A 25331-nucleotide genomic window follows, 5' to 3' on the forward strand; every position below is an offset into this window, starting at 1 on the left:
GGTGTTGGTGTTGGTGTCGGTGTCGGTGTGTGCTATCCTCTGGCACGTTCATGTCGCACGTTAGTCAATGTCATGTAGCTTGCCAACACATACAAACACACACACACACACACACACAAACACACACATGTACAACAACGCATGCAAACATTTTGCGGCTTTTGTATATTCCTCCTCTTGCTGTGTGTCCATGTGTGTGGCAGATATGAAGTATTTGTTCGTTGCGCTGTTGGCATTTGCTTTTTTGACATTTTTTCTGCATGTGTGTATGTGTGTGTGTGAGTATTTTTGTGTCGGCTCTCTTTTATTTTCTGCTGCTGTCGCCAGGCAAACGGGGTACTTACAACTTTGTCATGAAGTTTGCGCTTCATGCTGAACAATTTATGTGATTTTGTAATTTCACTTCTGGGGCCCAAGGGAGACGCCTCAGCGGGAGGTTAACAAATTAGTGCAACACTATCAAAGGTCATCAAGCGAAGCCAACTTAATGCTCACACGTTTAACTAGACTCTATTTTAGTGCTTATCAAATTTTAATTACTACTAAGTAAACAGTCAAACTCTGAACCGAACTGAACAAAAAGGAAAGGAACTAAAGGAAGGCAAGCAAAGTCTTTTGAAAGAGCGTTTGATATGGGACCTTAGACTGTGCCAATCGCAGGCACAGCATCTGACAGGAAATTGAATTTGTCTGTTTGAAAGGAGATTATATTTTATGCTATTTTAATGTGCTACACTCGACGGAGCTCGCGATGTTATCAATTGACTGACACATTTGCACCTTGTTGCCAACTTATAAGTAAAAAAGAAGATAGAAAACTTTCAAAACTCGAAATATTTTACATTACTTTGCACGTATTTATACCCACTATCCATAGGGCAAAAGGGTATTACAACTCTGTGCCGACAGGAAATGTAAGAAGACATATCTGACCCCATAAAATAAATATATTCTTGATCAGCATTAATAGCCTAGGTCTATGTTAAGAGACTATGTATGTGCTTGTAATTTCAATACCCCAACTCTAGACTTCAGTATAGGTCTGTATTTTTTCAGTATATTAAATGCTCTATTAATAAATACTATAAAAGATAGACTTGTTATATTTATACCAAATATGCACTTTGGTATATTTAAAAAAAAAATTGGTATATTTAAATAATAATACTACACTGTTTGACTTCAATTGTCATGTCAATAGAGATTATAAAAGATAGACTTGTTTAATCAAAATACCAAATATGCATTTCGGTATGTTTCTGTATTTTTTTGGTATATTAATATAGTATATTAAAATGATAATATTGAACTGATTTGCTTTTATTGTCGAGTCGAATATAGAGTTTTTAAGTTAATATACCAAATATGCATTTTGGTATATATATTTTATTTGTTTTAAATATTAATATAGTATATTAAAATACTGCACTATTTTACTTTAATTGTCACAGTCAAGCACCCCGACAGTAGTTTTCTTTCTTGCTATTTGATAATTTCAGTATTTCTTTAAATGCTATTTGACTCGCTTTGAAAATAGTTTACGTAGCTTGACCCTATTTAATTCAAAAGTTTGTCAGTCTTCACCTTTTAATGTTATACGAATTTGATGCTTAACTTTATGCGTTTGCAGCTAGCAGAAGTTTTTTAATAATGCCTAAAAAACGAAACGAAACGCATCTTTACAAACTCAACTGAGATAATTTGCAGGCAATCCAACTATTAAAATTATATTGCATAATAAAAAGGCTTTTAAGTTCTTCGGCATCAACTGAGGGTTCGGCTTCATACATACACGTATGTACGTGATACAACTATTATGTGATACATCTTCGCACCTTTTGGGCAATAAAACGAGGCTCGTAATATTTATGATGCCATATATATTTGCTGGCTTTTGGCTTGGCCAAGTGATGACATTTAATTAATATTAGTTACGAATGAAATAATTCACCTGCTTCAAAGATTTATTTTCGCTCGCATTCATTATCAATGGCGTCTCTCGGGTTTATCGGGTTTGAATTATTGTTGATTCTGCTTAATTGAAATTGCCAATCACTTGCACATATCTCCGATCAGTGTGAATTGAATTTGAATTTGTGTGTTAAGCGCATTAAAAACTGAGGGGCTTAAACCACAATGCAAATGGCTTTTTGCCTAATGCAAATATTATTTCAAATAGTGGTCGCACTTTTAATTAGTTGATTTACATTTTTAGTCAATTGATTGTGTCTGTGTGTGTTTGTGTGTGTGTTTTATCTAATACAGCAGCAGCAGCAGCAAGAGCAGAAGTAAGGAAATTCAACAAAATGCTTAAGTACCTTCCTACAGTTTCCTCTTGCCAAATTGTCATGCTAATTGCATTTTGTGGACCAAGCCCGAAGGCGTTTCACAGTAATTTGCACAAAATACGAGCAATTGAAGGCAAACTCGAGGAGCGCCATCGACTGAAGGACGCCGAAATGCGGATGCAGCATCATCGCAAGCAATCTTTGGCTCATCCTCCCCATCCATTTAATTAGAGCCAATTCGCAATTTAACAGGTTCAAAAAAGACAGTTGCAATTTATGTGGAACGCTTGTCGCTTTAGGCAATTAAATCGAGTCGCAGATTTACAAATTTATGATTGCGGCTATGACTTGCATTCGCATTGAATTATAATTTATTAACAAGCTCATCAATTACGCACAATAAATAAAACCAATGCCAAACCAAATTTGTTTTACTGCGCAGCAAACAAAATAAGTACAAAAAAGGAGAAAAGGGAAAAGAGAAAAGCAAGCAAGCAAACAAGAAGGCAGCTGGTTAAATGGTGAACGTGAAGCATCCGCAGCATGACCGAAAAACGGGAAATTGCCATTTAATACTGACCCCCTCAGGCATGTCCCTGACTCTGTGTGTGTGTGTGTGTGCTTGTGTGTGTCTGATAATTTGAGAAAACCAAGTCAAAGTCAGGCAACAAGATTTCTTGCTGTTGCTCATGACTTGCAGCAGGCTGTGTCGCCAAGTTGAATGTGTCTAACATAAATATATATCGCGACGTTCTCTGTATATATCGATGATGATTAAGGAGTTGTCATATGCTACCCACAACAATGGCGAACAAAACAACAATAGAAGCCCTTTGTATAATGTATCTCAGCTCAGCTCTGTATCCAAACGTGGCCTTGTGCGTAAAATGTGAAGCCAAGTGGCAGCTGCTACACTGAGCGAAAAGATTACGAATCAATGCACATACACACACATACACACGTTTGCGAAATGCATTATAGTATATTAAATATACTATATGTTGTAGCTGCCATAAAACTGCAGCGAAAAGGAAACGGAAGACAAAGAAACTAACATGTTTTTAGTATTGTGGACATTCTATAATTAGGTTTGCCGATTCCGATTCCGATACATATGCATACTAACATATATATGTACATATATATTCTTGATGCCCCACATTATTTTTGTCTCTGTCGTATTGGCAGTCACCAAATTCGCATGCCAATGCCACGCAGATTTGTATTATTTATGCTACTAACACAATATGCTGCCGACAAACATACGAACACACATTAATATATACTATATGTATATAGTTTGGTACCTGGCCCTTATGTACTACAACATATGTACTCGTATATACTCGACATAACTGAGGCACATGCCGTGTTCCCACAATAACGCTGGTCGGCGAGGCGTGTTCCAGCCAAAATACACATTGAGTCCGCGCGCACACACAATAAACAATTTTTGGTTTCGGTTTCTGTTGCTGTTTCAGTTTCGTTATGCGGATACGCTTTAGCAGCCTGCCTATGCTCAGATTTATGCCAAACTTTAAAATAAATTCCCATTTGTGAAAAGTTTGGGAACAACACAAAAAAGAAAAAAGGGATTGCCGAAATTCATTTGGAAGTTTATAAGGCAGAAAATGAGACGTCAGAAATGTCACATACAATTATCTATACTCAACTGCGTGTGTGTGTATGTGTGTATGTGTGTTTGTGTGCTATGTGTGTGTGTGTGTACACGAGCAACTTTTCCCCATAAAAGACGCAAGGCATTGAGCCATTTTGAGCATCAAGAAGTTTTAAGTTTTTGTTACCCATACGTCATGTTGGCTTCAATAGCAGACAATGCGTATACGCAGCGTATAGCCTAAGCTGTGACTAATACAACCTCACGCAGCTTCGCTTTAGACGCGTGCACATCTCATCATGTCACTGAGCAGCCTCTGGCAGAGATTTAACACACACACTCACACACACACGCAGTTGTGTTCTCATAAATAAATCTCCTCACGAATATACTTATTTCGAAATTTGGGTATCATCTGTGGCGCCAAAAGCAGTTAAGGCAACCCGCTAACACGACGAAACGCATTTCATATAATTCTAATGTTATCGAACTTTTCAATTTGCCACACACATTGCTTCAACATCTAGTTATTGCAACATTTTCTTCACATTCTTCACAAGCTTAACTCTTTAGAAGTTTTATAAAATAACCAGAAATTGAGCAGAAATAATTATTGAATTTCAAGATTAAAGCTATAACTTTTGCTTTTACAAAAATTAAGTGCTAAAATTAGTTTTATTCCTAATGGAAAGAAAGATTAAAAGTTGTATAAACTTCTTAAAGTTAATATAAGTTTTATAAAATAATCCGAAATGGAGCACAAATAATTACAAATTAAAAGATGATTGCTGCAACTTATCAATAAACTCAGTTTTGTTTTACAAAAATTAAGTGCTAAATTGAATTCCATATCTAATGGAAAGAAAAAAAAAACTTGTGTGATTGAACTTATCAAAATGAAATTCAGTTTCATAAAATAATCAGAACAAAAAAGAAGAAACTAAGAAATTTAAACTACAAATGCAAGAAGTCCAGCTTTATTGTACACAAAAAAAGTCTTAAATTAAAATCAAATATTTATGTAATGAAAGATAAAGACTCTCATCAATGGACTTCTAGAAGTTCAATGAAATTTTGTAAAACATTCCGAAACTAAGCACAAATAAATGCGAATTAAAAGATTAAAGCTGTCACTTATCAATACACTTAAAGAAGTTCAATTTAGTAATATAAAATGATGTTTTCAATTGAAACCAAAAGAATGAAAACTACCAACAATGAACAATCTAAAAATACTTTTAAAAGTTTAATTAAATTTTAAAATGTAATCTGAAGATGGCAAAAAACAAATACTTAATAATTGAAAGATTAAAAGTTGTAGCCCAACATAAACTTTTAGAAGTTGAATTTTGATATATGTATAAAATGCAATATGAAATTGACTTCAAGTAAAGAAAAAACACTGTCAACAATAAAAGTTAATAAGAAAAAGTAAGAAGATAAGAGGAAATATTGGGAAACTAAGCAAGCTGCAACTCATCAATAGCTGTAATCAATTAAGGAAGAAAAAGTAAAAACTGTGCTTAATGAACTGCGTTGGGTCTTAATTTCTGGGAATTAAAAGATTGAAAGTTGTATACTTCTTGAAGTTCATTTTTCATATATAAAATGAAATATGAAATTGAGAAAAATCAACTAAAGGTTAATCTATAAAAAATAATTATAATCAGAGAACGAATAATTTAAAATTAGGAAATAAAAGGAACAATCTGTAAAAAGTTTAATTTTGTTATTAAAAATTATAAATTAAAATTATAAAAAGTACTTATGAAATAAAAGACAAAAGTTCTCTCCTCAATGAACTTTTCAGAAGTTCAATTAGGTATTATAAAATAAAAATAGCTATGAAATAAAAGATTAACGCCACTTAGAGCTTGACCATAATAAATTGATATTGATTTGATAGCTTCGACTTCCGCCCATCCACACAATACATACATACAAACTATACGCAGTACGATATTTTTTAGGTCCCTTGGGAATTCTCTGAGTGGGGAGAGGTAAGGAAGTTGAATTGCTTGTTGTTCCGAACCTATAAACACCTCGAATCGAACACATTGTTCATTGTTCAAAGGCCAATGTTGTTATTTTTTTTCTTTGTGTGTTGTGTGTATACATTACGTATACGCAATACGTATTCGAATTGTTTATTTATTTGCTCAGTCGGAGCCCAAAAAAACACACACACACACACACAAAAAAAGCGAAGAAAATTCGGTGTTGTGTGAAGCATTTTGCTGATTTTGCTAATTGTACATTAATTTTAATTAGGTCAATATTTCTTTTTCTCTTTTTTTTCTTCTTTTTTAGTTTTTTTTTTTTTTTTGCCAAACGAAGCGTCAAAGCCAAATTGGTTTTGGCTTACAAGGCCAAGAGCGAAAAGTGCTACCAGCTAATTACAAAAGGGTCCAAAAATTGTGCGTCGCCCCAAAAACGTTGTGTGTGCGCTTAGCTCAGCACAAAAATATGTGTGGCAAAATATTTCAATTAGCAAACTGATACAATAAGGTTTGACCAGCAAACACTACCACATGCATACATACATACAAGCATACAAGCATACATTCATATCATATATAAGTAGTATAATATACGTCTAATAGACGTTTGGTTGCCAGAAATACTTGCAATTGGCCAAATTGCGGTTGCCAAGAGCATTGAAATGTGACAGAAATCGAGTTAGCAGCCAGACCGAAAAGACCGAATACGATTGGCAGCACTTCAACACACATACAAGTATACAAATATATGTATAAATGTGTGTGTGTGTGTGTGTGTAACAGTGAACTGCCAATACTCAGACACTGAGCAACAACGGCAATTTACACTCATAATTTATCTGTACAGCTTGGAGAACCTACACAAAAATTTTGACATACTTCAAGGCGCCACTCACACACACACACACACACAGAGGGAAATACAAACACACGCACACACACACACACAGACACAGAGAGAGCGAGCGAGTGCTGTAGAAATTGAAATTCTGGCAGCGGCAACAGCTTCAACTTGTTGACGACGACGGAAGCTGCCGCAAGTAGTGGGCGTCAGTTGCTGGAAGGACGCGAAGAGCGAGACGAAGCGAAGCGAGCACAAAAAAAAAAGGAGGAAAAAAAATCACAAGACGCTGCTGGATTCAACAATTTGTTGAATGTACATACATATACACTGACAGAGAGAGTGTATGTATTTATATGTATTTTACATGCATATACAAATAAATGAGTCTCTCCTCGCGTGTGTGTGTGTGTGTGTGTGTGTGTGTGTGTTTGTGAGTGTTTCGTTTTTACATAAAGCGAAAAAAGTTCGAAACACACACATACACACAGAGTTGTGAACGTCGAGTGCTGGGCAAACGGTTTGCGGCGTGTCCTTTGTAAGTGTATGTGTGTGTGTGTGCTGTGCAAGAATCCAAGAGAGAACGAAACAGCAGCCGGAATGTGAAGCTCCAAAATGAAGCGTGGGACACACACACACACAAACACTAACACACAAGTAGAACGCAGTGATGAAACGTTAAAGAGCAAATAAATGGCTCGAAACAAACAAAAACCGAAAAAGATGAAACAAAACGCACACAGACAGCAAAGTTAAGAGTCGCAAAAAAATGCGTAAAAATCAACCGAACTTCAGTCTGCGTCTGTGTGTGTGTGTGTGTGTGTGTTCGTTCGTGTTCCATCGAGCTGAAAGCTAAACACTGCGTTACCGTTACACTCTCTAAACAGCGCCTTCTTTCATTTATGCTTATTATTATTATAGAATTTATTTTTAAACAAACATTTCGTTTTGTTTGTTGCTTTTTATGTGGTACTTTAGAACACTATTAATTACCGCCACTGATTTTGTTGAATTTATCGTTGAAATATTGTGTTTTACTTGCACTTTTGTTTATACACATTTATTTATATACTACACACATTTCTTTTGTATATACAATATATTTTCTTTTATTTTTTTTGTTGCTTCTTCAGCTGCTCTCTAGGAATTTTCTTGTTGTTTTTCTTTTGGTAGGCTGTTGAATTTTTTATGAAGTTGCCAACGCACACACACACACATGCACACACACTCACTCACAAAACTAACTCACATTCACAATCGCAATCGCATTCGCACTCACACTCAGTGGCCCGTGGGGCGACCACGCGCAGTTTTCGACTGTCCTCTGACACGGTATGCGTATGTTTGTGTGTGTGTTTGTATGGCTGAGTGTGTGTCGGTGTGTTTTGGTGTATCAGTGTGTGAGTGAACGCGTTGCCTGCCGACGATGCAAACAGATCCAAATCTCGCCCAACACTGTTGGGGATGGCGTCTGGGCGCCACAGCAGCCAACAGCTCTCTGTTAACAGCGCACTGTTAACGCTGTCAACATTAACAGACGCTCTCACACAGCCAGGCGAAGAACGCGGGCAATAGGTCAGTGTTAACAGAAACTGTTAACTCGATGAAGGGACATGAGAGACACTCTCTGTTAACTGTTGCTGTCGCTGTTGTCGTGTGACGTCGGCGTTGGCAGCGACGGCAGCCTTCTGCGTCGACGTCGACAGCAGGGACAAAATGTTTTTTTTTTTTGTTGCCTTTCTCTCTTGTGTTGTTTGGCTAGCCTTAGTCTGTTATTTATACGATGCTGTTGCATGTTTTAGCCCAAGCATCTGTTTTCTATCAAAAACTTTGTTGTGAACGTTTTACGACTACCAGGTGAGAATGTGTGTGTGTGAGTATGAGATGGTGTGTGTGTTGATGTTAGTACAGGTGTAGATGCGTATATGAGCACGTTGGATTTGGAAACGTTTTATGGCAGTGCTTCCGTTAGCCAAGCGGAAAAATGTTCACTACCAAGAATCACACTCACATACACACACACATGCACACATTCAGCGAGGCATATGCAAAATGGCTTTTGTCTGTTTGCCGTTATTCAGATTGCCGTTGTTGTTGCTGCTATTGTAAGCTCATAGTGATGCTAGTCGGCACTCGCTAATGCGGACATTTTTTATGCGTTTACTTAAAGTAAAAAACCAGCTATGGAAACTGTCAGCAAAACTTTTTGCTTCAACATATTTGCAAGGTAGCTGCACCACATGTGTGTGTGAGGGCTGCCAAAACACAGTTAGTAAGTACAAAAAAAAAAAAAACAGAAATGAGCCAAGTCAGCAACAGACGCAGTAACAAACCCAAAATGAAACGTTTTCCAAGTGTAGCCTGGGAGACGCAAACGTGCGCAGCTTCTTCTTCCAAAAGTTACTGTTGTTGTTGTCGTTGTTGCTGTTGTTATTGCTGTTGTTGTTGTCGTAATTGTAACGCGCCGCGGCGTGCGTAAAACGCACACAAGCGCAACAACAACACAGTTATACACACACACACAAAATTACACTCACAGACTCCACTTTGCTAATGGAGCTGTGTGCTTACATTGATGTTGTTGCCACTGCCACAAAGGGAATACACATGTTCATGTATGCTTATAAATACATATATTCATCTATGTACATACATACGTACATATGTATGTATGTATGGATGAGCTGTTGCTGCTAAAGAACACGCGCCATTTCATTAGCCTACTTTGAGGCGCATTTCACACATTCTGTAACTCTTTTTGTGTGGAAATGCCCGTTTTATTCGATCGCACACTTCTCTTTGTTAAGCGTTCAACTGATTGATTCTAGTATAAGGACTGGGACGGGGGGATTGCGGGCGACGTTAACGGAACTAAACGGAGCGTAGCCCAAAACGAGCCTTGCGAACGTGTCGAGTACTCGGCGTAAACTGTTTTTGAATCCCACGCACAATGCGACAAACGAAGCTGCACAGCAAAGACACACATACACGAAGAGAGAGAGCCTCGAATGTTAACTAACAGCGGGTTAACAGAGTGCCTAAGTTGGCCAATAGGTCAGTTACACTGCAGATGCAATGCTTTGCCGCAGCGCAGAAAACTCAATGTTAAACATTAATTTACATTAACAGACACTGTGAAAAATTTAATATACTTTTTTTATATTATTATTATTTTAATAATAAAAATTGAACTGAAATAAAATAGCTGAACTGATCAATTCCAAACTTTATTCTATGTCAGAAAATAAATAAAGTCAAAGCCAAAGTCAAAAAGGGTTTAATTAAAATAAAAAGCTTTATCTTTATTGAATTTAACTTGACAGTATCCCAATAGATTACATTATAATTAAATGTCAAAATATATATTTGAAATGAGAACAAGTATACGTACATTAAGCCCACGCCCCTCATTGGTTGTAATTTCATTTTCATGGGAATTAAAAATTCAACCCAAGTTAATATGTGAAATTGTATTTGGTATACGTATGAATGTGTATAATTATATATGTAAACATGTAGAAATGTACACACAAAAGTACATTTGCACTCTGACATAATACTTCGAAGGCAACATCATAAATTAAAAATATTTTTGATGCAGGCAACGGATAAATGCGAATGGAAGAGCACAGTTTGTTGTATGCCCATTTTAATTCAATGACATTGGACATATCAACAGAGATTTTAAATCAAATTATCATTAATTACAAGTCGACCTGACAGTCCACAATTGCATGTTGGCCATTCTATATGCCAACAACTTACTTGTTTTATCGGACAGAAAACACTCTGTTGTTAAATATGAATGGAGTTGAATCCGCTTTAAATGTATGCTTGTGAAACTCAGGACCAAGTTCATTATGCTTCCTTTTAATTCGATGCTAAGACAGGTCAAACTAAGGGATTCTGATTCGTTTACATTATAAATCACATGATTTGATGATGTGTCTGCATTTGTTTACAACAATTATTTCCTTGTATTCCTTATTGTATATCTAAAGTAACAACGAACTAAGTATAACATCATTACAAATTCGATCCCACTCTTTAAAAACTGTTGAAAATAATATTTTTTTGGTTTTTCGATAAAGTTCAAGAGAGATCAAATTTCGATAGTATTTTAAATAGTTTTATTATAAATTTAAAGCTATAAACGACTGGCAAGTACACTCAATATATGAGAAGAAGAAACGTCACATTTAAGTTTATTTTTAATTTGATATTTTTTTTTATTTAATATCAATTCTAAATAGGACTCATAATAACTAAGGGTTATTCGTGGGATATCAACGCGACCTTGATATAAAATCCACAGCAATCTGCAACCGCTCAGAGTATAATTAGCTTCCCACATGATCTTACACCCAAAAAATATCCCAAGTATAACGAGAATTAAAACTGAAATTTGAGTTTGTTAAATACAACTTGTATTTGATTTTGTGAAGGTATTTTAGGAAACGCGATACATTTATACAGCATATATGGTGAAATAGAACTATTCGTAAAGCTAAGGCACTTAACGGCGATCGGTCTTGCCCGTGCCACGCTTGCCGGAATACAAATGCCGCGGCATCTTCGTACCAATGAAGCGATCTGCCTCGCCCTTGAGACCCAGTCGGGTGACCTTCTTCGCAATGTCGCGCTTGGCCATAATCTGCGCCTTCTTTCTGATTGCCACATCCTTGATGCCGAGGGTGTCGCGAGCTGGAGCACGTTTCAGTGGCTTGCCGGTCTTCTTGACCACAGCTGAAGATTCTTTGTCCAGCAGCGGGGCCTTCGGTGTTATCTTGCTGCCAACGGCAACAGTTCCTCTGCGAAGATCGACCACCGATTTGGTGAAGTTGGCATTCTCGTTGCCAGACATATCGACGCCAAGACCCTCCATAGTCTCCACCAATTTGTTGACGGAACGATCACGCACCTTGGGCTGCTTATGACGGGGAATGATGGGCTTGTTCTTTCTGGAGGACAGACGCTTCTCGTCGCGCAGTTCAAAGCGCTTGCCGCGTATCTGTTTCGCCATTTCACGAATCTCCTTAAGCGTCTCATCCATGGTCATATCAGGCACTGTGTAAACACCGCCGGCCTCACGCAGACCCTCTTCACGCTCCAGTTCTTCCAGCTTCTCGAAGATATCGGCATCGATGTAGTCGGCAATGTTGCGACCCTCCCAGAACTCTGGTATCACATCGTAACGCTCCTCCTCGGGTATTTCTTCGTAGTTCTTCTTCAGATCAAGAATGTAATCATCACCCATTTCCTCCTCGATCTCCTTCTCCAGCTTGCGCTTACGCTCAGCCTTGGCTGCATTCTGTTCGAGACGCTCCAGCGCCTGTGGTGGAATACACGGTGCTCGGACCTTCTCATCACGTGGCGCTGGCATTGCCACATGCAGACGATTGAGAATGTTGTCCACCTTCTTGGTACGCATCTTTTGATCCACGCGATACGATAGCAAACGTTCGCAGGCCTCTGTTTTCACTTCCATAACACCGGTTTCCTGTACCGTTGACATGAACATCACGGGGACCTGTTTGTCCTCCTGCAGCTTGGTGATGATAGCTTGACGCTCTGGCGCCATATCCTCCAAGGTTAATATGTCAATTTTGTTGATGGCCAGTATCAATGGCTTGTTGGTGAACAAGGGTTTAATGCTCTCGAACAGTTTCACCTGCTCTTCCAACGAATGACCGCATTGCTCCGAAATGTCCATGAAATACAGAACACAGGCACGCAAATGAGCCAGAGCTGTAATAGCCTGCATTTCAATGACATTGCGCTCTTCGAGCGGATGATCCAGGATACCGGGTGTGTCAATCACCTGCCAGCGCAGATATTTGTAGTCTGTGTGTCCCACATACAGGGATTTGGTGGTGAACGCATATGGTTGCACCTCAACATCGGCACGTGTGATCTTGTTAATGAACGACGATTTGCCCACATTGGGAAAGCCGCAGATGATAATGGTGCGCGAGTAGGGATCAATGGTTGGCAGACGAGACAAGTGCTGACGCACCTGCTCCAAATATGTCAAATTCGAGGCCTGACGCTTCATGATTGTGGCCATGCGACCCAAGGCGGCCTTTTTCAACTGTTTGCAGCGATACAGAGAATCTCCGTACTTCAGCAAACGCACATAGTCCTTGGCAACACTGTCGAACACAAGTACAATCATTATTAGCAAATATTTTAACAAAACAAGAAATAACTCTTTAACTTACTTGTCCACCAAATGTCTGGCTGTGTTAAGTTGACCCAGGGCCAGTTTGTAATGATCCTTGTCGTAGAGGACGTTCATTAAATCGGCATAGAACGGATGCACATCGTCCAGCTTGGGGAAATCCTGTATAATCTGCGAGAGACGATCGTGGAAGTTCTGTTGAGTGTACTTCACTTTGCGTGTGTAAAATGCACGAATTCGCGAGATTTTGTAGCCCTTGTGGACGACTGTTGGTGTCTTGCGCTGTGTCTTCGACAGCATAATGTCGATGAAGTCCTAAAAGAAAACAACAAAAATAGAGTTATCATTTATGTATTGCGCATTTTGTAAACAGAAACACGAGGTTATGTTGCATTAGTTGGGTGCTCCAACGGACATAAACAAATAAGTGAATTTGTTTTTGGCTTACCTTTGCTGGCGGAACCACCATAATCTTCTTAAAGTTGTACAAACTCATTTTTGTAGAATTCTATTTATTTTCCACGCAAATAAAAGGAAAATAAATGGGAATCAGCAGCAAAAACACCACGCGGTGTCAGCAATAGATTCCAAAAAGAGAGGTGCCAGTGTGACCACAATTGGAATGTCATATTTTTCAAGACATAAATACTGAATTTATAAGATAAGCAATGAACTAGTTAAAATTAACTAATTAGTGAACTGAGCATGATGTTTACAATCACGTCTAATTATATTAAAAATAATTTGTTTACATTAATAAAATTGCTTATGTAAAAAAACCTTTATGTACAGTCGAGCTAATAATTTTATTTAGAACTAATATTATTATGCAGCCCTATTAGAAAAATATGTCTCAAAAGGTGTAACAATCAACATTGGTATTTTTTGAGCTTCCCATTTACAGTCACTCTAAAAAAATCATAACATAAAACATTTGTAAAGTTTTGAATGATTTTATGCGTTAATTGTTGTGAATGTGAAACATTATTATTCGCGTGAACCAAAAGACAATACACCGAAATAAGCACTATATAATCATATAACCAAGTTTTTAACTCGTACTCGTTGAAGTGCGAAATGCCATCACAACTAAGGCCAAGACGCTTCGTTTGCTCTGGATGCAATATTATTATGGATTATTGTTGATTTTAGAAAAGTGCTTGCATTAAAACGGCTAAACAATGCTTAACAAGAGCGGCGCTAAACCCTTCAAGTGTGAGCATTGCCACTACTCAACTAAGCGCGCCTTCGACCTGCGACGTCACATGCAACGCCACACAAAAGTGAAGCCCCTCGAAGGAACGGAATTCAAATGCAGCGAATGCGCCTTCACCACCAAATGGAAACGGAATATGGGACGTCATATGCGTACCCACGATATTAAGCAGCCAACAGAAGACGAAACTGAGGAGACATACGAGGAAATTCTGGTGGAATTGATTGAGCCATCAGACGCTCAATATGCTATTGAGGATGCAGAGAGTTCCACGACTGAAGTGGAAACAATTGCAACTCCAACTGAAATCACAATGAAACTCTTTGTATGTGGACAATGTCAATACACAACGAACCGGGCATTTGATTTGCGACGCCATGAGCTAACTCATTCTAGGCCCAAGATTGCGGATGACACAACTGCATATGAATGTTTAAAATGTCAATTTCGAACCAAGTGGAAGCGTAATATTGTGCGGCACGTTAGAATGCATGCTGAACTTAGTATTGAAAACAATGTACAAGAACTAGATGACCAATCCACGGAAGAGTTAATGGTGGAACTAATGAATACCGAGGATAACAATCCGGATACAGCTGATAACGTTAAAATTTGCTTAGCAAACTCAGATTCACAGTTAACCGAGTATGAAATCACAGAATATCCACAACCAACGAGTCCTGCAAATAGAGAGAAACGCTTTAAATGCACACAGTGTCATTATGAATCAAAACGTGCTTTCGATTTGCGGCGTCATGAGCGAAGACACACCAAAGTGAGAACAGTTGATGGGACGGCAGTTAAATGTACAGAGTGCTCATTTGTAACGAAATGGAAACGCAATATGAAGCGTCACATGCAGCAGCATAAAACGAGAGCAGTTCCCTCTGATAAATCCACTTGGGAGGAGGAATCATTAGTGGAATTAGTTAATGAACCCGACTCGGAAGTAGAAACTTATTCGCTTTCCATAGAACCAAGCATAAAGTCGGAGATGTTGGATCCCAGTGAAATAGATAGGGAATTGGTGTCTCCGCTGTATGAACTGTTGGAGTCGGATGATGACGATAAAGATCCGGAAGTACTTCCCTCCCACTGGCTTGCGGTCCAAGAATGATGTTAATGATGCTATTAATCTTTTAATTTACCACTTATATTATTTCAATGAAAATATTGCCTCAAATTATTAATAAGGATTTCAAGTGTACAATTATAAAAGAATTTCTGAAACAGTTAATATAATTTTAATTAAGTATACATTGCGAAAATAAATTTAATTGTTTCATGATTAGATTGTTTATAATTTCCTTGGATAGAGCTGTGAATAGTTTTGAAAAGGGAAATTTTTAAACCCGCCAAATTACAAGGTAATCGATATATTATCGTAAGTCACTGCTAATCGATTGCAATTGATTCATTGCCAGTGCTAAAAAATATAACATCATATAACTACTTTATATGTTTCCAAATTCGACATGCTGTCATTTCACAGACCTTTTTGGAAAAAAAATAATATAGATGGTGTTGCATTGCTTCATAAGTTTTAAATCTGATAAATTTCCAGAAATTTCGAATCAAAAAATAATACTGAATACAGTGTTACCAAGTAATTTGAGAGATAGTTTATTTTTCAGTGTTTTATATGCAATTTAGTACATTTGTACACAAATCTTGCGGTCACACTTATTAAATTCATCATTAGTTTCGATGTATTTTACGTAGACAAACCTTGCGAAATTGTGGCTTAAATTTGCTTAAAATTGGTACAAATTGCCTCGTCCAAAGCACAATACATTTTAAAAGAAGAGCAACCAAAACAAATTCGTAAAAATGGCCGACGACTGGGGTAAGTGCACGTGTGTGCGTCATCAAAAATAACGTGGGCGCTGCGCATGTGGCGCTCGTTGCCCTCCCATCCCCCACCTTTCACTCTTTGTCATAACGACACAGACAAGAAAGGAGACTGTTAGAGGCAACGTGCAGCAACCTTGGATATGTGTTGTATATTTTTAGCAATGTGAGTGTCTTATATTAACCAAACTTTCTTTGCAATTATTTGTACAGAATCCGCCGCCGACAGTGAAATAGTCATACGTCCGAGTGCAGTCAACAATATAAACAAGTGGGAGGGCGAGGACGATGACGAGGATGTTAAGGTGAGCATAACAAGACTATATACACAATCTATAGGTATATACTTTGAAGCAAATGGCAATTTACATATGGTTCAAGCGTGCAACAAGCGATGCAACTTTGCTTGCTGCTTGCTTGGCAATCGAAACTAGTTTTTTTTTGTTGTTGTGTAGTTTTCACTTTCATAATGTTTTGTACACGTGGTCACTTTGTGATTGCACTCTTGTTGTGACGCATTACAAATACTTTCTTTGTCTTTGTTGTGTCGTTTTAGGAAAGCTGGGAGGATGAGGAGGAGAAAAAGGACGAGGAGAAACCCACGAAAACAGAAGTGCCAGTCAAAACTAAACCGAACAAGGCGCTTAAAGCTAAATTGGAAGAACAAGAGGTAAGTTTATGAATATAATATTGAATTCATCGGCAACACAATATATCTATAACTTTGTTGTAGCGACTAAACGAGGAGGCGGAAAGTAAACGTCTTGCGAACTTGACACCCGAAGAGAAATTAGCTGAGAAGCTGCGTCTGCAGAAGATTCAAGAGGAATCCGATCTGAAGAGCGCTCTCGAGACATTCGGCGTGACGAGTATAGGCGGAGGCCTAGACGCCTTCAATCCGCAGAGTAAAGAGGAGTTCAAGGAATTCGGTGCATCGATCAGCTGGAAAGTTGCACAGTATCGTGAATCGCCGCACTTTCCACAATTCGTCGAGGATCTTGTGCGCAGCTTATGCGTGAACTGTAAGTGATCAACATAGAAATGCTGATAGCATTACCACAGATTAATAGATTGCAAACTAATCATGCTTCTCTCTCGTATCAAGTGAGTGCTACTGACATTAAAAAGGTCAAGATGAGCGTGGAAGTCTTGCATTCAGAAAAAATGAAAATGGAGAAAGCAAATGCCAAGAAGCCAGCTGCCAAGGGCAAGGGCAAGGTTTCGCTGCGCACAGAAAACGATGTAAGTATCAATGAAATCGATTGATTACTTAATGATCTACGATCTTAATTGTTTGGCATTTGCCTTATCTTTTAGGATATTGATGGCTACCAAAAGTATGGAAATGATTTTACCGATGATTACGACGATTTCATGTGAATAGTAGGATCAATAGTTACAAAAGAACACAACACATATATCTGATTATTGAATATAATAACACATATATAGTATATATACATAGTTGCTTGTTGAAGTGAAAGAGACATTTCTTCTTGTTAAAGGAAAGCGCGCAGGAATTTAAAACCTTTTTGTTGATTGAAAAGCTGAATATATAGCGCCATATTAATATAAATATATGTACATATATGTGTATACATATATATATTTGTATTTATATGACAGCACACACACCATTACACATGATGTAAATTATAATATATATTATATAATAGAATAACTAAAGTCAAGTCAAGCAAGCAATCAAGAAACCTCAACGAACATTTTTCAGATTACACAAAACAAAATACAAAATAATTAGGTACATGGACGGCTTCTTGTAAATTCTCTTTTGTATAATACTACTATAAAGCGATATTAAAACAAGCTCAATTGATATTCTTGTTATGTTATTTTAAAATAAATTGGATTTTATTTCAGCAGCTACATTTAAATATCTGCTCATGGCAGTCTTCGATAGAACCGCGCTTGTGACGTCACAAACTATGTGATGTGTGTGTGACCTTTCTTAAAAACGCATCGAATGCAACCCTGATACAGAGTGACCAGCTAACATTAACACTACACGTGTGAGTGTCGTTTTTTCCAAACATAAACAAACATGACCGATAAACTAAATAAATATTTATCAGGTATTAAAAGTTTAAATAAAAAATGGGCAACAACTTTAATTGATTCATATTACAGAAACGGTAGTCGCTAGTTCTGAGGACGAAGCCGACATTGATGATAACGACACTTGTGCCGCTCACGAATTGTCCGCCAAGTTTCGCTTTCATTATCCCCAAGACGAAGCGTCGCTATCACTAAAGCGAGACTACGTCTTGGGTCTCTGTGCCGACAAAGGGTTCACTTGCATTGCAGCGGGTCTATCTAACACCTCAGTTAAGATCTACGACCTCAATGCGTCTGGCCTCCTGACCGCCGTTCATCAAGATCGAGTTCCGTCTGTGGAGAGCTTGGATGCAGAGGTAACAATCTGTGGCGTTCGATTCTTGGACGATAGTGCAAACACCTTGCTGGTGGGCACCACAAATGGCTTAGTGCGTCTGTTAGACTTGCGTATTAAAGGCATTCAGGCGCAATTTGAGTATAAAAGTGATGCTCAGGAAGGATTACCGCCAGTGCCAAAGACGATATCCTGCTTCGATCGCAATGCCAACAGTCGTGTTATTTGCTGCGGCACCGAGCAGCACATGGGCAATGCTTATATGGTGTTCTTTGATGTGCGCGAACGTCGACAACTTGGCATTTATGAAGATAGCCACGACGATGATGTGACCTCTGTTCTGTTTCACACCAGCAATCCAGATTTGTTGTGCTCAGGCAGCACTGATGGCTTGATTAATGTGTTTAATATCCAGGAGAGCGAAGAGGAAGAAGCGCTGTTGAATACCATTAATACAGAGAGCAGTGTGCATCGTCTAAACTGGCATCGCAATGAGAAGGGTCAAGACTTAATCTCATGCATTACACACACTAACGATTACATGAGCTACGAATGCCAAGAAGGAGATGAAATTCTGTCCTTTAATCGTTCAAAAATCACAGCTGGCATTCTACGCCAAAATGCTGGCAATTTTAACTTAATCAATGCTCACAACCTGTCCGATGGTAGCGTGTTTCTGCTCGCTGGCACCAACCATAATCGAGGGTATGATTTTCTTTTTGTATTGTGTGTATTTATGATATTTAAACATTGAACTTTCATTTTCTACAGAGAAGTGCTGCGCTCAGTTGTTGTGCCGGCTAGGAAAACGTTGGAGCCCCTGACAAACTTTGTAGGCAACAAGCAAATTGTGCGCGATAGTCTGTACGATCCCAATCAAAATCTGCTGGTCACTGGCGGCGAGAGTGGCATTATTACCGTCTGGTCGTCTGATAACAGCAACACTAAAAGCAGTAGCAACCTGAAGAGTAAGTCAAAGGCTGCTAAGTCACACAAGAAAAACCCCTATTAATGACATTTTTATAAAATAAAGATTTGTTTTTACTGAAATTATAACGAACATTTATTAATCCAAATGTTTTTCAAACATGCGCGCTGTGCTCAAACGATGTTGCCAGATATCGATGGGAATTCCGGGGCTGCCACATAATTGGAATTAATGAATGCTCATTGACACATGCTGGCTGCTACACAAAAGAAAATATGTGATCTAAAACGTAACTGCTCTTACGTAACGTAAGCAAGCAGTGGAATTCGCTAGGGAATAAATAGAACAAGGTTTTGGGGTGGTTCCCCTACCACACAATGGCTGTTTATTTTTATCCACTTAAAAAATCGATGCATAAACTGCTTGAAGTTGTCGCTGTCTCTGCGGCTGCAGAACAATAAAAATGTATGTATGTACATATGTACATACATATATTCAAAGCAAGCTGAGCTACATTTGTATTTCACTTAATGTGCTGCTAAGCTGCTCTCTAATAGAAATTTACTTTGCGCTCACAGTCAGAAATTATTGCGACCATTTGCAGACAGCAAGCTCGGCTGAGTAAAAAATTAACACATCCTTAACGCACACAGCGCACATCCTTAGCACGATAATTTCTGAACTCTCTTAGTCTCTCTCTCTATCCCTCTCTGCTTGTTATCATGAGTTTGCCTTTAGGCCAATTAGTGCTGCAGGAGGCATCCCAAATGCGTGCCCACAAAATCGTCTAATCCACTGCCACTGCCTGGGCTAGGAGACAGAGCGAAGCGAGACGGAAAGAGGCTGCAGCTAAATGTTGACAAATACAACACCTACGATACAAATAAAATTGCTACAGAAGTCCCACCTAAAACGTAGCATCGAAAGGCCTAACCGGAACGACTTAATTTTCACAAATTTACGCCAAGTCCAACAGCAATTGCAATTGAAACTGCAACTGCAACTGAAACTGCGGCACAGTTGAGTGCAGCAACCGTTGCCGCCACCGTTGCATTTGGTCCTGCGGCGCACACACAGGACCAAGTCCAGGCTCTGTGTTTGGCTTTGGCTTTGGCTCTCTCACTCAAAACCGCCACTCACCGTGGCTAATTGCTCATGAATAAATTGTAGTGTAAAGAATTCCATCGAAAAGAGACCGAAGATGGACTCGGTCCAACTCCCAGAGTCAGTGAGACGCTCAACCAAAATATTATGGTGTTCCCTGCTGTTTGTGCACAGTCAGCGCGAATTTGCTGCGGTAAGTCGATGCTGTTTTTGGGTCTACTACAAGATGGATAAATACATATGTATGTATATAGATAGATTTCTTGTTCGCCTTTGGCGGCGATCGGCAATCGGCTGTCGTCGGTTTGTTGTTGGGTTTGTGTTGTTTCTATGCTTTGACATGTTTGTTAGCAGGGCGCTTGACCCTGAAATTGTGTTCCACTTTGATGTGATTCGTCAATGCGGTGGACTACCGGCTACCGAAGACGAAAACGAAGACTCGTCTTGCCTTGTCTCGTCTTCTGCGCATCTTTTTCCCCGAGATTCCCAGCTGAGTTTGTTGGCGAATCTGTCCCGGGCAGTCGCCTTGTTGGTTCTCCTGTTTGGCTGGAGTGGCATTCCGGCATTCGTCTCGGCTCGGCATGGCCAAAAACCAACGACTGGCCCCCTGTTGGTGTGCATACCGCAATACGGCGTATTTATAGTAAACGTAGCCGATCGATTGCCATGTTTTTGCGGTTCCCCTCAAGCGCATATCAAGGACACACGGTGGTTTGCCAAGATGCCGCTCAAATAATGCGCATCGCACTTTGAAAGTTAAAAAACTTATTTCATAATTTTGAAATTCTTCAGTATTTCCATAAATTTGTAGTTGAAGTCTCAATTATGTTTACATGAACGTGAGGTTGGTTAAAAATTGATAGTTCAAAAATGCTTAGAATTTAAATGGCGCTGATTTGTAACTACTTTTTCTCTTAATAGAAGATTTAATTGGCGTCATTCACTTCCTTTTTTCAATGAGAGTCTTCATCTAATATAGTTTCCCAAATGTTTAAAATTAATAAATACACAAATATAATTATTAAATCTAATCCAAGATTAGATCAAGTTGGAATATACAGATATGACAGAATGAAATATGCTAAACAGAGAAATTTTATAGTTTCATATAAGTATATTTTATTAGTGCAATTTAAGCAGACGACTCAAAAAATCGAATTTTACAACTTTACAATGTTTGTTAAAGAGGCAAAGTTAGTTTTAATTTAATGTGAATAACTTAGTGAAACTTAGTGCCTTCATGAAATGTAAGTAGAAGAAGGAATCTTTTACCTTGCAAAGTATATATATTGATTGATCAGCATCAACAGCTAAGGTGATATAGCCATGTCCGTCAGTCCGTCTGTCTGTCTGTCCATCTGTCCATCTCAGAGACAATAGGATATAGAGATCTTTTTTTTTTGACAGTGAAATATCAATTTACCAAGTACAACCTTTATTACATTTTAAGTTTTTTTGCTGTATATTACTTTGGTATATTTTAAAATGAATTCTGCACTGTTTTGCTTTTATAGCGCATATATCACAGTCTTTCTTAATTGTTCATGAATGAAGTCATTACGTTTAACTTAAGAGACGGAGTCATTTTAAGTGTCATATGTTTTCTATGTATTATATTGTTACCAAATATATTAAGTAATATAAATTTATACATTTAATTTTATATGTTTAAGAATATTTAAAGTTAATCTGATTGAAGTGAAAGCCTGCTCACATTACAATTATTCGCAACCATGAGATAATGCTTTCTTTTAATTCTTTTTAATCTCTGTTATATAAGTTAAATACTTTTTATTGCTCTCTATAACTGATGCCTTTTTATTCGCTAATATTACAAAATGATTTTTAATTAAGCTCACTATAAGTCATAAAATTGTTAATAGAGCACATCAGTTGATAACACCGCGGCGTCTCAGGTACTCGTAGTCGGAAGTACTCGAATTATTTGCAGCGTTTCATTGAGACAGTCAGCGTCGCTCTTTTTGTGGCCCTAAAAAAAAGAAACCGCTAATCATGGCACGATGGTCGAACACACAATGTCCGACAATGGCTCACCTAATTATTTGTCTCAATTGTAACGCGGCTCGTGGTTCGCTCTGCTCTTTATTTTTTCTTTATTTTTTCGTTGTTTTCCAACGGCACTCGACAAAAAGCGAGCCAATTTTTAAACGATTTCGTTTCTCTTTTTATGATTTTTTCACGTTTTTCCAGTCTGTCTGCCAGTCCTCAGCCCTCAGTCCACCGTCCACTGGCCGCTGCTCTACAAACGTCCTAATTACGGCAGTTAGTTGTTGTTGAGTCCTTGTCTCGCAGCCTCGCCGAGTCCTGGGCAGTTTTTATTGCGCGCTCGCATTTCCACTAAAAATTGTGCCATTTTTTGTTCTCGGAGACACAGGAGACGAAGCAGGACGACGTTGTTTGCCTTTAGGTAGACGCGCCTTTTTATTGGTCCACCTTCGGCGAAAATTGCAACGCGACCGCAGTCCTGCAGTGCAGTCCTCCAGTGAATATGACCTGCAACCGAAGTAAATGGAAATTGAAAAAGAGAATAATAAAAATTGAATTAAGCAATCTGAAGGCAATCGAATTGCATTCCAAACTTTTCAACAGCAGTCGCCAAAAAAGTATCCAAAATAGCAGAAAAATGTAAAATTCAATTGACCTAGCTAGCAACTTAATTGTTTTAATGTTTGTTTATTAGCCGCAATTTAAAAAATACAACAAAATAAAATAAAAAAGAAAAGAAAAATATATGGGTCGTTTTCGTCCTGGTCCCGTTTCGCATTGTTTTAGGAGAGACAGAGAGAATTTTTCAGAAAATTTATGGCACGTTCGTTTTGGTCCCGTTTCGCATTGTTTGTGGCAAAGAAATTGTCTCAAAAATATGATGGTATATGCAGATTTTTATGGACGCGTCGAAGGTTCGAGGAAACACGGGCCGTGTCCTGGCGTGCATTCCGAGGACCGTATTAGGAAAGTAGATCAAACTTTTTTGTTTCCATTGTGCATTTTTTCGCTGCGCTAGTTTTTTTCCCCGAACATGAACAACGCCGACTGCTCTAATTTTTTAATTCTTCACGGGTTTTTATGGCCCCGCTGGAAAAACAGTGGAAACACACACAGAAAACCGAATTGCCAAAGACCAAAACGATTTTCTACAACTATTCACAAGGTTACTCAGCACCATTTATCGCCACAGGCTCTACTTACCTGTTAATTGTGCCCATAATTCAGTCCATATTCCGAATACGTTTTTAACAGTATCTCAACATCTCAATAGTTCGTTTCAGTTTCGTAAAGATAGCAATGCCATGCATATTTTTATTAGGGCGTGCCCTATTCATATTTTTTCTAGCACTGCGATTGTAAATCTCTCGGAACTGAGAATGAATACTCTTCACAAACTTTGCATAATGGTCAAAAAATATATATGTTATAAAAATGTATAAAATTTAGATAAAGAATACTTTAAGCATTGCTTTAATATGAAATGAAATAATTTAGAATTTAAGGATTTAACAGGCATACAAAAGAAGTATATTGTAGATAATTCTAATAAATATCTTTAAAAACAAAAAAGCAAAAATAATAATTATTTGAATTTATTGCTTAAAGTACAAAGTAAATGTAAATTGATTTCGGGAATTTTCCAAATTGTATTTAGATAATTTTAATGAAATAACTCATCTGATGCTGATACTCTTCTTTGTTGGCAAATTTTTTAATTACTTTTTTTTAATTATATACTAAATTCTTTTTTCAGGTGTTAAGTAATGTGACGACTTTTAAGTTAAAAGTCATTTCAAATACAAAAAATATTCAAAAATATTTGTTCTCAACCGAAAAATTTAATTGTAGTCTCTATTTTATAACTCTAACTCTCTGATCTTAACATTATTTTATAGTCATGAATTTTAATTTATACGTTTTATAAAACTATACTTTGTTGGGATATAAAATGTTAAAAAATAAATTAAACTTAACGCTTGCACCATCCAAAAACTTCTTGAAGTATAGGATAGTCAAAGGTACCGTTGTTGTTAGATCTATGAATATGTATAGGAAATACTAATTAAAATGTATCTTAAAGGCACATTAAATTAAAGTCTAGAAACCTGTTGTTTTGCGAATATTGCTTGAAATAAAAAAAAACTTAAAAAATATGTTCAATATGTTTTTACCAAAAAAAGAACACTTTAAATAATTAATTTTCATTCATTTTTCTTTGTATCTTTTTGTAGTATCTTTTTGCTATAATTAGCGAATTTTTATTAGTTAACATTATTGCTCATATTTATGCTTATGAGTGCTAATTTGTATTCCAAATAAATTGCAAAATGCTTTTGTAGTTGTCAAGGCTTTTATAGGGATTGAAATTGCATAGCAATTCCATTTTATACTGTCCAAGTGTGTGTGTGTGTGTGTGTGTGTGTTTGTGTGTGTACTTCCCATAATCAGCATAATCAGCGAGATCGGCGCTTTGTGAGTGCAAAATGCCAATAAAAGAGCAAAGAGAAGCATAAAGAGGCTTCCAAGTATTGAGGTTTTCGGCCAAGCCGATGATGCCGAAAGTGTTCAACGCGAATGACGGATGACAATGGTCGGTGATCGGGTAGGGTCAGCGGAGTGTTCAGGTACTCAGCTATACATAGAGGATATGGGATGGGTAACTACACTTTCGCTCAGCGCGGCGCGAAGTGAAAGGTTGAAAGATGTGTTCACTAGCTGGTTGGCTGGTTAGGCTGTCAGCCATAAAGGGTATTTACTGTCGCTGCCGCAGTGTCGCAGTGTTTATTTGCCTTTGGGCCAAAAGGTTGCTCATTCTGCCGGACAGCGGACATCGGTCCGCGGGTTGAGACAAAAGCGCATGAATGCACAATAGGCAAGGTTGTGG

General features: G+C 37.9%; 5 protein-coding genes across 10 annotated transcripts in view; 3 read left to right on the top strand and 2 right to left on the bottom strand.

The window, feature by feature from the left end:
- Nucleotides 1-9654, bottom strand: part of LOC117568858 (pneumococcal serine-rich repeat protein) — an 87120-nt gene extending 77466 nt beyond the window's left edge. Inside the window, exons 1-2 of one of the 6 annotated variants that reach the window (XM_034249740.2) lie at nucleotides 9319-9654; nucleotides 1952-2154 (exon numbers count right to left, since the gene is read on the bottom strand). The gene's annotated coding sequence lies outside the window, so the exon portion shown is untranslated. Of the gene's footprint in view, nucleotides 1-1951; nucleotides 2155-7615; nucleotides 7708-7740; nucleotides 8199-9080; nucleotides 9220-9318 lie in introns of those variants that run through there. The other 5 variants (XM_034249741.2, XM_034249742.2, XM_034249743.2 and 2 more) reach the window with 5 other exon arrangements.
- Nucleotides 9655-11151: 1497 nt separating this feature from the next.
- LOC117568860 (nucleolar GTP-binding protein 1) lies at nucleotides 11152-13532 on the bottom strand. Its single transcript, XM_034249747.2, has 3 exons — nucleotides 13377-13532; nucleotides 12969-13243; nucleotides 11152-12899 (listed from the first exon to the last, which is right to left on the bottom strand). Exons 1-3 carry the CDS (start codon nucleotides 13422-13424, stop codon nucleotides 11264-11266), a joined length of 1959 nt encoding a protein of 652 aa, XP_034105638.1. The 5' UTR covers nucleotides 13425-13532; the 3' UTR covers nucleotides 11152-11263.
- Nucleotides 13533-14109: 577 nt separating this feature from the next.
- LOC117566677 (zinc finger protein ZFAT-like) lies at nucleotides 14110-15261 on the top strand. Its single transcript, XM_034246225.1, has one exon. The coding sequence runs from the start codon at nucleotides 14110-14112 to the stop codon at nucleotides 15259-15261; it is 1152 nt and encodes a 383-aa protein (XP_034102116.1).
- A 541-nt stretch (nucleotides 15262-15802) lies between these two features.
- LOC117568862 (eukaryotic translation initiation factor 3 subunit J) lies at nucleotides 15803-17832 on the top strand. Its single transcript, XM_034249749.2, has 6 exons — nucleotides 15803-15990; nucleotides 16209-16300; nucleotides 16552-16665; nucleotides 16729-17017; nucleotides 17101-17237; nucleotides 17313-17832. Exons 1-6 carry the CDS (start codon nucleotides 15975-15977, stop codon nucleotides 17373-17375), a joined length of 711 nt encoding a protein of 236 aa, XP_034105640.1. The 5' UTR covers nucleotides 15803-15974; the 3' UTR covers nucleotides 17376-17832.
- Nucleotides 17833-17982: 150 nt separating this feature from the next.
- On the top strand, nucleotides 17983-19442 carry LOC117568861 (WD repeat-containing protein 89). The gene is made up of 3 exons (XM_034249748.2): nucleotides 17983-18088; nucleotides 18144-19110; nucleotides 19177-19442. The coding sequence occupies exons 1-3, from the start codon at nucleotides 18058-18060 to the stop codon at nucleotides 19415-19417; spliced, it is 1239 nt and encodes a 412-aa protein (XP_034105639.1). The 5' UTR covers nucleotides 17983-18057; the 3' UTR covers nucleotides 19418-19442.
- Nucleotides 19443-25331: the final 5889 nt, after the last annotated feature.

The sequence above is a fragment of the Drosophila albomicans genome, chromosome 3, assembly GCF_009650485.2.
Source record: "Drosophila albomicans strain 15112-1751.03 chromosome 3, ASM965048v2, whole genome shotgun sequence".
In the NCBI taxonomy this organism is placed as follows: Eukaryota; Metazoa; Arthropoda; class Insecta; order Diptera; family Drosophilidae; genus Drosophila; species Drosophila albomicans.

What these genes read in the sequence shown, in the direction of transcription:
- LOC117566677 (XM_034246225.1), top strand. Translation starts at nt 14,110, where the DNA reads ATGCTTAACAAGAGCGGCGCTAAACCCTTCAAGTGTGAGCATTGCCAC.
- LOC117568862 (XM_034249749.2), top strand. An exon ending in ACGATGACGAGGATGTTAAG is followed by an intron (nt 16,301 to 16,551) that starts GTGAGCATAACA and finishes GTGTCGTTTTAG; the next exon opens with GAAAGCTGGGAGGATGAGGA. An exon ending in CGCTGCGCACAGAAAACGAT is followed by an intron (nt 17,238 to 17,312) that starts GTAAGTATCAAT and finishes CTTATCTTTTAG; the next exon opens with GATATTGATGGCTACCAAAA.
- LOC117568860 (XM_034249747.2), bottom strand. Translation starts at nt 13,424, where the DNA reads ATGAGTTTGTACAACTTTAAGAAGATTATGGTGGTTCCGCCAGCAAAG. An exon ending in TGGTGGTTCCGCCAGCAAAG is followed by an intron (nt 13,244 to 13,376) that starts GTAAGCCAAAAA and finishes GTTTTCTTTTAG; the next exon opens with GACTTCATCGACATTATGCT. An exon ending in GCCAGACATTTGGTGGACAA is followed by an intron (nt 12,900 to 12,968) that starts GTAAGTTAAAGA and finishes TGTGTTCGACAG; the next exon opens with TGTTGCCAAGGACTATGTGC.
- LOC117568861 (XM_034249748.2), top strand. Translation starts at nt 18,058, where the DNA reads ATGACCGATAAACTAAATAAATATTTATCAG. An exon ending in ACTAAATAAATATTTATCAG is followed by an intron (nt 18,089 to 18,143) that starts GTATTAAAAGTT and finishes TTCATATTACAG; the next exon opens with AAACGGTAGTCGCTAGTTCT. An exon ending in GGCACCAACCATAATCGAGG is followed by an intron (nt 19,111 to 19,176) that starts GTATGATTTTCT and finishes CATTTTCTACAG; the next exon opens with AGAAGTGCTGCGCTCAGTTG.